This window comes from Anastrepha obliqua, unplaced genomic scaffold (genome assembly GCF_027943255.1).
Source record: "Anastrepha obliqua isolate idAnaObli1 unplaced genomic scaffold, idAnaObli1_1.0 ptg000012l, whole genome shotgun sequence".
Classification (NCBI taxonomy): domain Eukaryota; kingdom Metazoa; phylum Arthropoda; class Insecta; order Diptera; family Tephritidae; genus Anastrepha; species Anastrepha obliqua.
The window spans coordinates 4,997,040-5,011,928 of record NW_026562179.1 but is presented as its reverse complement, the minus strand read 5'-3'; the positions used below and the strand labels follow the sequence as shown (position 1 = coordinate 5,011,928).

The window sequence follows — 14,889 nt, the reverse complement described above, 5'->3', positions numbered from 1 at the left end:
ATTTGAAAATGTCATAGCATTATAGAAATAAGAAGTTTGAATTTGAGAATTCTTGTTAAAAGTAGGTAATAATAACAAAATAAGATATGTTGATTTGAATTGTATACTTTAAACATGTTCGTTAATCATAAATGAAATTTCGAATATATATTTTAAGACCTTAGCAATATATTAAGATCCATCTCAAATTCTAGCGGTGGAAAAGTTATATACACTTTCTCTTTTTATATATATTACTGTTACAACATATTCTCACTCTCCCCAACTTCCACATTCCCAACCTCCCACACTCATACATCACATTCTCTCATACTTCCACACTTCCCCACTCTACTTCCAACAATTCCAAACTTTCTCCTCACTTAACTTAAGTGAGATAAGATTTTTTATATTTTGAATAAATCAGTCTTGTTCTAAAGCTCATTCCATCTGAAAAATCTTCACTATTTTGTGAAGATATTTAACTTGTTTAAGAAAAACTTTATAAGGGTAGAAGCGCGAACTAAAATGAAGAATGCCTGTAACGCCGCGTAATTAAAAAATTAAACACCGTGCACGTCCGATTACAATTTCAAAGTGGAGTTTATTACACATGTACTGTCCTTATATTAAGCCTAAAACTAAGATACGAGAAATAGCGGAAATGGAAGAACAGTAACTCTCCACTTACTGTTAGAGAGAGTTTGCAGTTAAGTAAATAGAAATAGGAAGAACGGAAAGTAGGTATAGTTGTAGAATAAAGTCAATGTTCGGAAGTAAATAGAAATAGCGACAGCGAGAAACAGTAAAGTATACTGCATACCTACTTATAAATAAACAATATAAAATAACTTAATATTAAGCTTTAATACAATTTCAATTTTTAAGCAATTTTTAAACAATATAAAATAACTTAATATTAAGCGTTAATACAATTTCCATTTTTTTAAATTCAATATTATTTAATTTATTTTATTCTAATTTACATTATATTATTAGTTTGCCAGAATCTGGCTTAACACCGGCCACCTTGAAGGAATCCAACAGCCTTCAATTCTTGTTTTCCACCGGCAGCACGGCGAGTTTGTGAATAGGGCGTCGTACTTCACCCGACCTAGTGGTGATGTCTGCGACTCGAATTTTGCCGTCCGCTCCGGGAATGGTTGCGGTTACTCGACCGAGCACCCAATGCTGCGGTGGTACGTTGTCTTCGTGGACGACGACGAGTTGGCCTGGTTGGACGTTGCGCTGCGGGTGCACCCATTTGTTGCGCTGCTGAAGCTCCAGAAGGTAGCTCTTCGACCACGCGCGCCAAAATTGTTGCTTGAGAGAGCAAACAAGCTGCCATCTCTCTAAGCAGCGGCTGAGGTTGACGGGTACCTTCTCCGGTGGCAAAGCTCGCAAGGGGCAACCGATTAGTAGATGCGCCGGCGTTAGCGCCTCGCCGTCGTTGGGGTCGTTGCTGAGTGGTGCGAGCGGTCGGGAATTCAGTACCGCTTCTACTTCGACGAGAAGCGTTGCGCTTTCTTCGGCGGTTAACAGCGCGTTGCCTACGGCGCGCACCAGCAGATGTTTGGCGCGCGTGGTCGATCGGCGGGTAGATTGCCCATGATCTGACCTTGTAATTTTGGCTTATAACGAAAACAGTGAATACATTCTCTTACAGTTCGACTACAGGCTTCTCGAGCATTTATCAGCCATATTTTTTCTCGCAGAAGCGCTACCAATGCCTTTGGACCGGCATGGTGATTACGAAAATGTAGGAACCGGATGTATGCTTTCACAAAGTGCGAGTCTTTGCGTAATAGCAAAGGGAACTTAGCATCATAGGGGATTGGCGCGTTTAATAAACGGCCACCTACTCGAATCAATTTAAACGATAATGATGATTCCGAGTGTTCATGCAGAAATGGAGTTAATTTCTGCAAACTTGAGGGAAGTACGTTATTTTTCGATAATTTATTTATTTCATCGCTAAATTCAAAATGTTGAATTATTTCGACAATTTTAAGGAAACTCAATTGTAATTCCTTTGCCGTGGGTATTATTTCAGATTCTGCTTTTCGCTGTCGTATTTTTCGAAGCCATCTGAGTATATAAGCGAAAATCCGAAGCACTTTTCTGTGAGATGAGAACCTGTCAATTATTTCGAGAAGTGGATTTGTTGTGGCATTGATTGCGGTTAACGTAATTGCGTTCTTCTTCTTCTCGAGTGCTTCTTGTTTGGGAAAGAGACTGAAGTTGACATTTTTTGGCCATGTAGCAGGGTCTTCTAGGAGGAACTGTGGACCACTAAACCATATTGAATTACCCAATTCGTCCACGTTACAACCCCGAGACACTTGATCCGCTGGATTTTGTTTTGTGGGCACATGACGCCACGACACATTCTGGGTCCACTCTTGGATCTCGGACACTCTATTTGCGACGAAAGTTTGCAACGACGATGGATGCGTTTTAATCCAATGCAGAACTATTTCGGAGTCTGTCCAGAAAATTGTTTGTTCTATTGGTCGACTAAACATTGGTGAAATTCTTGACCATAATTTGGCAAGAAGATGGGCTGCCGAGAGCTCTAAACGCGGAAGAGATTTAGTCTTCAGCGGAGCTACTCTAGACTTTGAAGTAAGCAGCGTGCATTTCGTACCACTAGCGGACTGGCTACGTATATATACGCAGCAGCCATACGCTCTTATTGAAGCGTCGGAAAAGCCATGAATTTGGCAGCTGGCACTCGACTCTGTATTTACATACCGAGGAATGCTAATTGATGAAAGCTGCAACAAATTGGTTTTAAAGTTTTGCCAGCTAGTGTCAAGCCGCAATGGAATCGACTCATCCCAGTCTAGCTTTTGAATCCAAAGCTCTTGTAATAAGATTTTAGCTTTGGTAACTAGCGGGGCTAATAAACCAAGAGGGTCAAAGAGGCGAGCGGAAACGGATAAAATATTACGTTTAGTTGCTCGCAGCTCGCTAAAATTATCTTCCAGAATGAAGCGAAAAATGTCATCTTTCGGCTGCCAGTGGATTCCCAGCGTTTTGGTGGAGTCGGTATCGCTGAGCTGCAATAATTTTTGGAGACTCTCACTATTCGATGAGCTTGTATGATTGGAAAACCACTTTGCTAATTTCAGGCCTGCCGATTCTAAAATTATATTTACTTCCTGTTGTATCTGGGTGAGGCTTTCTATACTGTCGGATCCTGTTAATAGGTCGTCGACGTAAAAGTCATTCCGAATGACTTTGGAACCGAGTGGATATTTGGCTTTATTTTTGTCGCTTAGCATTTGCAGACACCGTGTGGCGAGAAATGGTGCAGGCGCTGTGCCGTATGTTACGGTGTTTAATCGAAAAATTTGCAAATGCTCCGATGGATCCTGTCTCCACACTATGAGCTGGAAGTTCCTGTCGTCTTCGTGCACCAATATTTGACGATACATCTTCGTGATGTCAGCAGTCATGGCATATTTGTGCAATCGGAAGCGAAGGAGGGTCGAAAAAAGCTCCTCTTGAACGATCGGTCCGACCATCAAGGTTTCATTCAACGCAACTTGTGTTGATGTGCGACTCGAAGCATCAAAAACTACGCGCAACTTGGTAGTTGTGCTCTGCGGTCTTAACACACACTGGTGCGGAATGAAATAGTGCGGCTCACTCGGGAGTCGGGCACTCATATGCCCCAATTCGAGATACTCTTGCATGAAGTCCAGGTACATTTTACGAAGTACTGGATCTTTCAGCGTCCTTCTCTCCAGCGCCTGAAACCGCCGAGCTGCGGTTTCATACGAATGACCGAGTAATTTACGGTCGGTTTTGAAAGGCAGTCTGACTTGAAGCCTTCCACATGGTAAAACCTGTGTGGTTTTCGAAAAAAATTCCTCACATTTTGCCTGCTCTGGAGTCAGTCGTGTGGAATTTATTTGTGCAGGTATTTCTTCCAATTCCCAGAATTTTCGGATTGTGGTATCAATACTAGCAACGCTTTCTTCAAATTGACATAATGTGCTACTTACTTGGGCACTGGAGCTATTATTTGTGGCATACTTGCCTGAAATTATCCAGCCTAACACAGTTTTTTGCAGCGTTGGCTGCCTTGGGCTGGTTCTGATCTGACCCACCGATAACAGATCAAAGAATATTTCAGCTCCTAAAAGTATGTCTATTTTCTGACACTTGTAGAAACTAGGGTCAGCTAGTTCAATATTTTGTGGGATTTTCCAGCCATTTGTGTTTACAGTCCGATCTGGATGATTGACTGATATCGAACGCATTACCCAAAAGTCCGCCGAAAATTCAAAATTGTTGATCCTCGATTTTATATAAGTTTTAAGCTTGCCTTGGACCTTTTTATTTGAATTGCCAATTCCAACTATATTTAGAGCGAATTTTTCTTTTCGGATTCGCAATTTCTGCATAAGCTCTTCGGTCATAAAGTTGACTAGAGAACCGGAGTCAAGTAGCGCTCGCGCTTGCACGTAAACACCGGAGCTGGCCTTTACATTAACTACGGCTGTAGCTAACATGACTCGGTCAGGCAGGCTGCTAATATGCATGGCCTGTGACGTCGAAGGTTGCGGCTCGGTCTCAAAGGAGATCGGATATTGATGCAACATGGTGTGATGCGAACGGTTGCATACACCACAGCGATCTGCTTTGCACTTTGAGACCGTGTGTCCCTTGCGCAAGCAATTTATGCACAGGGAAATAGATTTTGCTAATTCAAATCTTTTAAGTGCAGTAAGCGCTTGGAATTTTGGACAAGCTGTCAAATAATGGTCCTTGGAACCACAGTGAAGGCAAGTCGGCAGTTTGGAATTTGTCGCGATAAATGTTGTCTTTGAGTGTCGCAGTTGTTGATTTTTTGTTTTCTGCCGCGTATCTTCATTATTTGGCCTTTGTTGGGATGAGGAAGCTTCTTCAGCTGATAAATGCTGGTACCTCTTGTTTAGCATAGCTTCACACTCAGCCCAAAGCGGCAGCTTATCATAGTCAAGTTGCTCCTCCCACTTTGACCGAGTAGTGGGATCAACCTTCGACATGACTATGTGAATCAACATCGCATTTGAAATAAGTTTATCGTCACCCAGCGATAAGAGGGAGTCATATACTGCAGACACTGTATCGATCATTGATCGCAAAGACGACGCAGAAGGCCTTTGGATTTTTGACAATTCAAAAAGTTTAGACACTGTATTAAAGAATATCAGGCATTTATTGTCATAAACCTTTCTCAAACTTGCCAACGCCTTTGGATAATTTTCTTCCGACATTTGGAAGGACTTCACTGTGCCTAATAGGCGTGATACTGATTACCGGATAGACATGATACTAAATGATTAAATTTTTCAATATCCGGGATTGTGGGATCATTGTGCACGAAACTCTCAAACAGACTCATAAAGTTTTTAAATTCGGAATATTCTCCTTTGAACGTAGGTAACGACATTTTTGGTAGTCGCGAGCTGTGAGGTGCAGTAAAAGATGTTTCGGTAATTGACGATTTATTTCTCGCCAGAATGGACTTTGTAATGGACTTTGTTTCTACAATTAAGTCCTCTAACTCTCCACGGGCAATGTCTTCTTCGTCGATTTCCTCAATTTTCGACTGACATTTCATGAGCTTTTCACTGTGGGAGTTCAATATGTCGAGTCGGCACTCCAATTCGATTGGATCTAGCGACATGGTCTTTTCAAGGAGACCCGTTTTTATGCGCACTATGCTGGTTTTTGCAACAGTTCTCTGGCGCTTTAAAGACTTTAAGTCAATCATCTCCTTACTTGGAGAGAGACTTGAAATAGCAGTCTTTGGTTTACTCATGTTTTGAGATTAAAGTTCGCTGCTTTAGCCTGTGGCTTTTGTAAAATGAAAACGGTTCTGGAAGTTTGTCAGCACGAAAACGAAAACGAAAGCGATAATACTGAAATATATTATATAATAGCTCAAACTTGACCAGAACCAACGAAAACGAGACGAAAATAAGCAGCGAACAATTGAGTCTTTGCTCAAACAAGATTTGTATTGTCGAGAAAAAAAAAAAATTTTTTTTTTTTTTTTGAAAATATTGTGGTTGATTAACAAACCGCAATTTCGTTTGGTTTTTTGAAAAAATCCCGAAAAATAGTACTCGCAAATTATTTGGCGACAAACAAGTTCCTCTACCTCGGGTCCCACTGTATCCTTCACTTCATAGGCAGTATATGTATATGTATATAGATATGTATATAGATATGTATATATATAAGTATATAAGTTTATTTGCATATAAAAAGTGGACACAAGAGATGCCAACAATTGAAGCTCTTATACTGTGAGACGATTATTAGCAACTGTAATAATTTCGGTCAATCACAAAGCCAATTTCTAGCTTCAATTCTTCGCACTCAATACCTGTTTATCGTGGACTGGTTTGTTTCCAGCTTGAACTTCCCTTTGGCAGGCCACGCAGTTGCAGGTCATTCCTCCCTCGATGTCCTATGTAACGGTGTAACGGTTGGTATTGGTGGTGAACAGTTGGTGGCTGATGAATATTACAGCTGTAGTTTCACTCCCCTTCGTTGGCGATGTTCTATATGTTGTATATGTTTTTTTTTTTTAACTTTTTTGGCTATAAATATTTTATTTTGTTTATATGTTAAACAATTTTTTTTTTTTTTTTTTAAATAATTTTAGCCTTTTATCTTATCTATCAAATATTAATTTTTCTCTTTTTTTTTTTTGTTTTGTTTTTTGGGGCCTCACTGTCACTGTGCACTTTTTCCACGTCACTGCACTTGTTTTTGTATATGCATATACATATGTATGTACATATATTAGTTTAGCTGTCTGTTTGTCTGTTTTGTTATTTTTCTTTGGTTTTTTGTTTGCGAGACGACTTTTGTTTTGCAACGGAACGCGCAGGCAATATTCTTTTACTAATTTAGTTGGTTATTTAATTTAATTCTTAGTTATTAAATATTTTGCGCGCACAAATTGCCAACTTGTGGTCTTTTGTCACTATCACTCTGTTTTTTTTTTTTTTCTTTTTTACCACTTTCGCACTACTGTCCCTGCTCGGGCGCCATGAAAAATCTTCACTATTTTGTGAAGATATTTAACTTGTTTAAGAAAAACTTTATAAGGGTAGAAGCGCGAACTAAAATGAAGAATGCCTGTAACGCCGCGTAATTAAAAAATTAAACACCGTGCACGTCCGATTACAATTTCAAAGTGGAGTTTATTACACATGTACTGTCCTTATATTAAGCCTAAAACTAAGATACGAGAAATAGCGGAAATGGAAGAACAGTAAGTGGAGAGTTAGAGAGAGTTTGCAGTTAAGTAAATAGAAATAGGAAGAACGGAAAGTAGGTATAGTTGTAGAATAAAGTCAATGTTCGGAAGTAAATAGAAATAGCGACAGCGAGAAACAGTAAAGTATACTACATACCTACTTATAAATAAACAATATAAAATAACTTAATATTAAGCTTTAATACAATTTCAATTTTTAAGCAATTTTTAAACAATATAAAATAACTTAATATTAAGCGTTAATACAATTTCCATTTTTTTAAATTCAATATTATTTAATTTATTTTATTCTAATTTACATTATATTATTAGTTTGCCAGAATCTGGCTTAACACCATCTATACATTTTACTTGCGTCCGACCGGCTTCCTGCATTGTCAGTCGCATAGCCTTATAGCAGCTAGCCTTTCAGAGTCCGACATCCAACTATGGGACTTGATGTTTTCGTAGGGCTCGGAAAGAAGAGCAACATCCAGATTATTTTCAGCGAGCGTTTGCCATAGTAGGTCTTGGGCTTCTCGACAGTGGTTGGCGTTGAGCTGCAATATATTCATGTTGCACCGCCTCTTGATATCGGGGGCATTTGCCGCTTCCAGCTGGGTGGGCTCCGTTTACACTTTCCTGCAAGGTGTCCTTCCATTTCACACCGTCTGCAAAGCTTCGTACGGTACCTTTGAACGCATTCGAAACGTGGTCGAACGCCCAGCATTTGTAGCGCCTTTAAGGGGAGATTACTTCCGACATCGAATCCATCCAACCTTAATGTGTCCAAGCTCCAGGCCCTTTTTGGCGTCATCCGCGGGGAGCAAAATGTACACTGATTCTGTGCCTCCGTATGTGTTACGCCTGCTTTTTATTGAGCTTTAATCAACGCTTATCACTTTCGCTTGCTCTACTATTGCGCTGAGAATTTCATCATCTGTGCTCAGATCCGGAATAAGTCCTCTGCATGAATTGTTATATTGTGCGTCTTGAGGTTTACCGTTGCCACATTTTCTGGCGCTTTCTCTATGGCCACACGACAGCTTGGTGCTTCTAAATACTTGCTCCTCTTTAATTCGATCGCAAATCCACCTTTTTGTAGGGGCCGCATGGTTTTTACCTTTTCGCTGAGGTCTTTGAGCTCTACGCTATTTTTCACCAATCGCAGCATGTCCGCGTATGTCATACTGTCAGCCTTTTTTTCGATGATGATAGCATCAGGCTTGATTCTAATATATCTGCCACTTCTTTTATTTCTCCTAGGTTTCTTTTTTCTTTAGACTTTCGTCCATTTTTTCTTGGTCCCGGGAGGCATCAATGCATGCGGGTAGCTGTCATCTTTTCTTTTTTTAGCAGATGAGGTTTTGCTGCTGTCTGCACTGCGACTGTTTTAGGGCTACCTCTGTCTCTGGCTCTTTTAGCGGATAGTTTCAAACTTTTTTATAGTGCCGCTTGTTACTTCCGCAACGGTGTCGATATTAGCCTGGCCCTTCGCTCTTCGCTCTTCGGCTTCGAGCTGTGTGATTACGTCAGCCTGTGTGCGTTTTCTTATGCTACACATTTTTTGATGTCATCGTGGACATTTTTCTGCGGTTCGACATATGACAGTAATCCGCCGATTTCCTTTCCTAGACGCTCTACCAGTTCACATAATGCACCGGTCGTCGGAGTCGGTGCAGGAGTGCCTTTTGGTGTTGCCTTCTGCTGTAACTGTCGGCCCACAGCGCTGTCCAGGTGGGATGTTGGCGTTCCGATAATTCCGCTTGGCACATTGCTTGCTTGCGCTGTCAATCTGCTTGTACGGCGTTGGCTCGACGCGTTGTCCTCCGTTTTTTGTTCGGTTGTTCCTGTTGCCTGTGGAGGGGACTTTCTTATAACGGTGCTCCGCTTAAAAGCTTCCTCAGCTTCGGAATTCACGTTTCCGTTGTTTTTTATTTCGTGTTTTTGTTTAATTTGTTCATTGTTGTCCATTCTATATGGGCCCAAACTCACAATCGCTATCTCCACGCGTGTGTATAGTTTCCGTAAGTCCTATGGCTATCTATGAAACCGGGAGGCTATACTAGGGTTGACACTGGTCCTTATGGGCACCAGTATTCTGAGCCAGACTTCAAGCCGGAACTAATGGGGAGTCATCTCAACCCAACCAACATAGTCGCCGAAGACTACGCAGTTGGAGAGCTCTGTGAGACCTGCCGAGTTTTAATAGGGGGGAGGAGCAGCAAACCCTTCTGCAATTCATTTCAATTAGATCTCCATCCGCTCACTCAGATTACAGAGATTCACTGCTCCAACCCGATCGCTTTCTGCTTCCAAACCAGTATACCATAATCAGGATCTTACTAGTATCGATCCTGATGACCCGTATACCACGCTAACATGTTGTAATCAGCCGCTCCTACTATGGAGAACAAACGCTGACCTGGATAACCCCTCAACTTGAGTTCCACGCTTCCGGATTTTTTTGATCAAAGCACCCTTGCGAAGGGCATCTATTTAAAGACGGGGTTAAGTCGCCTTGTCGCAGCGGTATCACCGGAGATACCGCTTCCTCCTCCTCTGTCGCTCCTTGTCGGGGTTGCTTATTTGTCAAGACTTATTCCCAACTAACCTGCTACTACAAGCCTTTCGGCTACCCTCAACCTGCCGATCCGCTCGGCAGCTTGGAGTTCAGCTATGCCCCCTGGTTGGAAAGGACAGTGTGCCTGTAAACCTCGAAAATGTATGTTGACTAGGTCTTCTAGAGAGTCCTCACAACTTGCAGCCCACTCCCGGTTCATTTTTCGTATTGTTCTTAGCATAGACGGATTCTTGGATAGCAGTTTCCTAAGTCTAGCCACTTCATTAGTGTCCTCCATACTTCTACAGAAGTCTATCCAAGATTCTCTCTCGGATCTACATATTTCTTACTTCTATACTTTTAGTAGATCCTTATACTCCTTCCAACAGAACTCATTGTCAGCAACTTTGGCTAACCTATAGAATTCACGTACCCTTAGCCTTTGTGGTCCTAATTCCTTGTTCCACCAAGGAGGCTTCACCTTGCGTTTACTACGTGCTCGAAAGCAGCATTTTTTGTAGGCTTTAACGAGAGTAGTTGCAAACAATTCAGCCCCTTTTTCAAGTGCAACGAGTGACCTGTATTTACGGGGTATCATTAGTGTTTTCGATAGTATATCCCTATACAGGTCCCAGTTCGTATTCTTAGGGTTTTTAAAGGATATAAATTTGGTTTTTGAGCAGAATATAAGCTGAAAGCTTATGTATCTCTGATCAGAGAATGAGGGCCTACTCAACACTTGCCATTCCTGCACCATAATATGAATGCTCGTGTAGAATGTTAAATCAAGTACATTCTTCAAGGCTGGTCCAATATATGTTGGTTCTTCACCTCTCTTAGCTATTTCTAGGCTACTATGAAGAATAGAGTTATCTAGTGACTCACCTCGGTCGATTATATCCGCACTACCCCAGACCATGTGATGTGGGTTTGCGTCAGTTCCTACCACCAGAGCGTGCTTCTTTCTGGCAGCTGTTTCTACCAGCTTCCGAAGTTCTATCTGTGGTGCTTCTTCATCATGTGGCATATAGCAAGACCCAAAGAGTAACGTCTCATCTTTGCAGCCCTTCAGCTCCACCACTGTCAGATCGGCTGAAGAGAGATTGTGATCAATATAAGAACATATACATTTTTTAACCATTATCCCTGTTCTTACCTTATTTTTTGCAATCGGGATGTACGTGTTGTAGTTATGTGACTTTAGACCGGAGACTACGTTGCCCGATGCTATCCATGGTTCCTGGACTAGAGCCAGATCGTAGCCGAGTCCCCTATGTTGAGCCGGAGCTCGGTTGAGGCGTTCTTCCTCTTGTGGAGGTTTATCTGAAGGACCTTCAGCATCTGGCCTCAGTACTTTCTCGGGGTTATATACTTCCTCCACCTCACCCTTCTCCACTTCCTTATATTGAGGGAGGCTTCCAGGATCTCTTCTACACCGAGATTTTTTTCCAATTTCCCCGCAGTGAACGTGTTGTGGTTGTCATCTGCCGGGCTGCGCTTTTTGAGCCGAAGGTGCACACTACCAACTCCCCAAGCCATCCACCCGAACCGCGCATAAAGCAGGTTCTCTGCCGGCTTGTTGATCTGGATAATGTAGTCCTACCTCCATTAGCAGTTTTTGGTTTTGCCACGCTCAACACCTTCCAGTCGTCTGTCGGCACGTCCGTGTTTTGCCTCTGCAGTAGTCGCAGTGCATTTTCCGGTTTTACCACTCGCGGAATGAAAACCTTCGCCTTTGGTATTGAGGGAATGCATCCGCAATCAACAGTTTCAAGAAATGCCCCCGCCCGCAACCCTTGAAGCGTTTTTACTGCTATCTTTAGCCATGTGAGCGTGTGGTCATACTTACATTTTATAATTTTAACGCCATTGAACTACCCTGCTCCACCGAATGCTGGCGTGGGTGCGTTCGGATCTGCGTCCATTTTCGTAAACAGGATTTCCAGTAGCTTCATTTCTTCTACCTTCCACCGTTCCTGCGTCATTCGCCCAAGCTGGTCACTACGGTCAGTGAGTGCCACTATAAGATGTTTCTGGCAATTTCACTGGCTGCTGCCGCTGCTTTCGAGGTCGTAGGTATTTTTTTGTCTCCGTTTTTCGGTTTAGTCATCTCGTGTCTGTGCTTCTGCTTTTTCAATGCTATCCGCAGAACGCTGCCTCTTGATGGCTAGTTCTTCTGGATTTTGTTCGCATATTTCGGATTAGAGGCTGTGAGCTTTGGTCTTGCTGCGTAGAAGGCTCGGTCGTTTTTTATCTCTTCTCTGGCCCAAGCCAACCTTTCCTCCTCTTGCCTCGTCAGGTTGGATTTGCTGCCAAATCATTCACAAAGGTTGACCGCGGCCTTCTACCGTGCTTTGGCCTTCAGCCTCACCTTATCGGGTGTGATCCTTGGCCTGTTCTTCCTGTCCGAAGCAGCACCATTGGACCCAGCCGGAGTACTCAGAAGAGCCTCTTCCTCAGCTGTATTTGTGCTCCCGATGCTTTCGTAGTCCGAGTCTTCGTGGACAACGGTACCTCCACGATGAAGAGCGTTATGCGTGTGTTTGACAGTAGCATTGCGACCACTGTAACCTGCTACCGCTACAATGGAAGTTTTGTCGTTAAAGTCATTTTCTTTCATTCATCTTTTTCGTACGACCACCTGCTCGACGAGGCGTGCGCAGTGGTCTATTTAAATAACGGGGAATTCAAACGGTCCACCACGGCAGCGCCCCATGCCGTGGCAAGGCCACAACTACTTCCTAAGGCGGCCCGGTGTTAGGAAGGCGCCATTGAAATACAGCCGGTCTGGTAAACCCCCTGGCTGCAAACCATCCAATGGACACGGTATCGCATAACCTCCTGGATTAGGGGGTGGGAAAGGAGAGGAAATAATAGTCTGAAAGGGGTTTGGGAATAACAAAGGGATCTTCGTCGGTACGGTGGCCTTCGCATGGTGATTGGATGGCCACCAAATGTGCCGTAAAGCAGATGGAAGACTAGCCAATCCCCATATGGATCTCCCCTCTTAGTTCGCGTTGGGTTGGTCCCCATGATATAGGGGTCAGACCACTACTTAAGGCTCATCCCCGTGGCAAGGAGACCAACATGATGAAGGGAAAACATGCTTAAAACTATAGTTATCATCGGTGAGAGAGGCAGCAGCACGGTAAACACTCTGTCAACAGGGAAACCCCTCTGATGTGGTTATTAGTTGTCAACAATATCCTTACCAAATTCAACCGAAAGGGAATTAAAGCATCCATTGCTTCACACTATCATGCCTTAGCCGAAAGAAGATGGATGCAACCAACTACATACATGTACTACAACAAAAAATACATAGCCGTCGTACAAAATCCAAAGGACGAATCACCTATTAAGGATGTTCTTGACCAAACATTTCACGCATCACTGCAATCCTTACATGTCATTAGAAAGTAGGGGATCATGCAGATAGACTCAACCTCCCCATCAATTCCATCTGCAGAAGCTGTCAAGCGGAAGGAGTGAAGGAAAGTTTTTACACTACTTTTGTGAATGTCCAGTAGCCAGCCCTGGCACGAATTCGCTCCTTCGGTAAGCCTTTCTTAGATAAAGAATTTGTTGCTATACATGGACCTCACTAAATGCATCTGACTTAGAGCAAGAAAAAAAAAACTTCATCAAGTGGTAGTAAAACGGTGCTGGTCACTAATTAGTATTATTTTAGTGGAAATACTCAACCACTTCAACAACAACAAGCTTAAAGGTTTACAAACTACTTTTGTCTTTTTTATTTCAATTTCACATTTTACTTAGCTTGTAGACTTGATGTAGACTATTATTAATACGTTCACATATATGCAGATGATATTTCGGGCTTAACTCCCAATCCATAATTAAAAAAGGAGATTTTACATACAAAATTCCTCTTCCAAAATCTGAGATTTCAAAATAATCCTTGGCATACAATCCTGCGTTTTCTATGAAATAGATCATTATTTTTACGCGTGTTAAAGTAAAAAATAAATAAAATGGATGTCGGCAAAGGAAACAGGTTTGTAGACATAATTCTAATAAAATGTTTGTTAGATGTTATAAATTATGCATTCATATTACAAAAAAAAGTTTGCCCATAAACGTTTTGTCCTCTTATTACTTATTATAAAATGTCATATCGACTTTCGCAGGCGTATTGCTGCCATAAGTTTTTGAAAATTCAGTAAACGTCGTTTACGGATTTCCTCCAACTGTTTATTATTAGCAGTCAATTACGCAATTAAATAAGCTATTTCTTCTCTTTGTCGTTTCTTCATGTCGTTAATAATAATTAAACAAACCAAAAACACCGAAACATCCGCCAAATAATTTCTATGAAGAAAAAACAACAGTATTGAAAGCTGGTTGTCAATTATGCAGGTAATCTGCCATATGTGAACGGGTAGATTAATTTTGTGGACTTATTGATAATTAATGCATATGTGAGCATACTTTATGACCAATAAGTTGTCGGATAACATATATGAATTACATTGGTTCTGTACTGTACAAAGCTCGCGTTATAATGATAAAGTACTTATAGATACATATACAGGGTGGCTGATGAATTTTGCTACATTAAGAAACTCAAATAACTTTTTTTTTAGTGTATGGAATTCATTTATTTTTTTTTCAAGTTGAAGGTCATTAAATTTTATTAAATGTAGCTTAACTAGTTTTAAAAATAATTGAATTTAAATGCCCCCCATGCTCGTTGACACTAGTGCGGCATCTTAGTAAAAAGTTGTTCATTGCTGCTTTGAGAGTTGCGACAGGAATAGCCGCAATTGTTGCCCGAATGGATTGTTTTAGTTCATCCAAATTTGTTGGCTTTGTTTTATAAACTTCTTGTTGACATAAACACCACAAGAAAAAGTCAGGTGCAGTAAGGTCAGGCGACCTGGGGGGCCAACGAAATTCGGAGTTTCTTGAAATCAGTTTATTGGGAAATTTTCGTCGTAACTCTGTCATAACAGTCTGGGCTATGTGAGACGTTGCCCCATCTTGTTGAAACCACACAGAGTTGAAAGGAATTCTCTTTCGGCGTAGTTCTGGATAGAAAAATTCTTTCAGCATT

General features: G+C 41.7%; 1 protein-coding gene across 1 annotated transcript; it reads right to left on the bottom strand.

The window, feature by feature from the left end:
• Positions 1–1,029: 1,029 nt before the first annotated feature.
• LOC129251343 (uncharacterized) lies at positions 1,030–5,108 on the bottom strand. Its single transcript, XM_054890740.1, has 2 exons — positions 2,734–5,108; positions 1,030–1,597 (listed from the first exon to the last, which is right to left on the bottom strand). The coding sequence occupies exons 1-2, from the start codon at positions 5,106–5,108 to the stop codon at positions 1,030–1,032; spliced, it is 2,943 nt and encodes a 980-aa protein (XP_054746715.1).
• Positions 5,109–14,889: the final 9,781 nt, after the last annotated feature.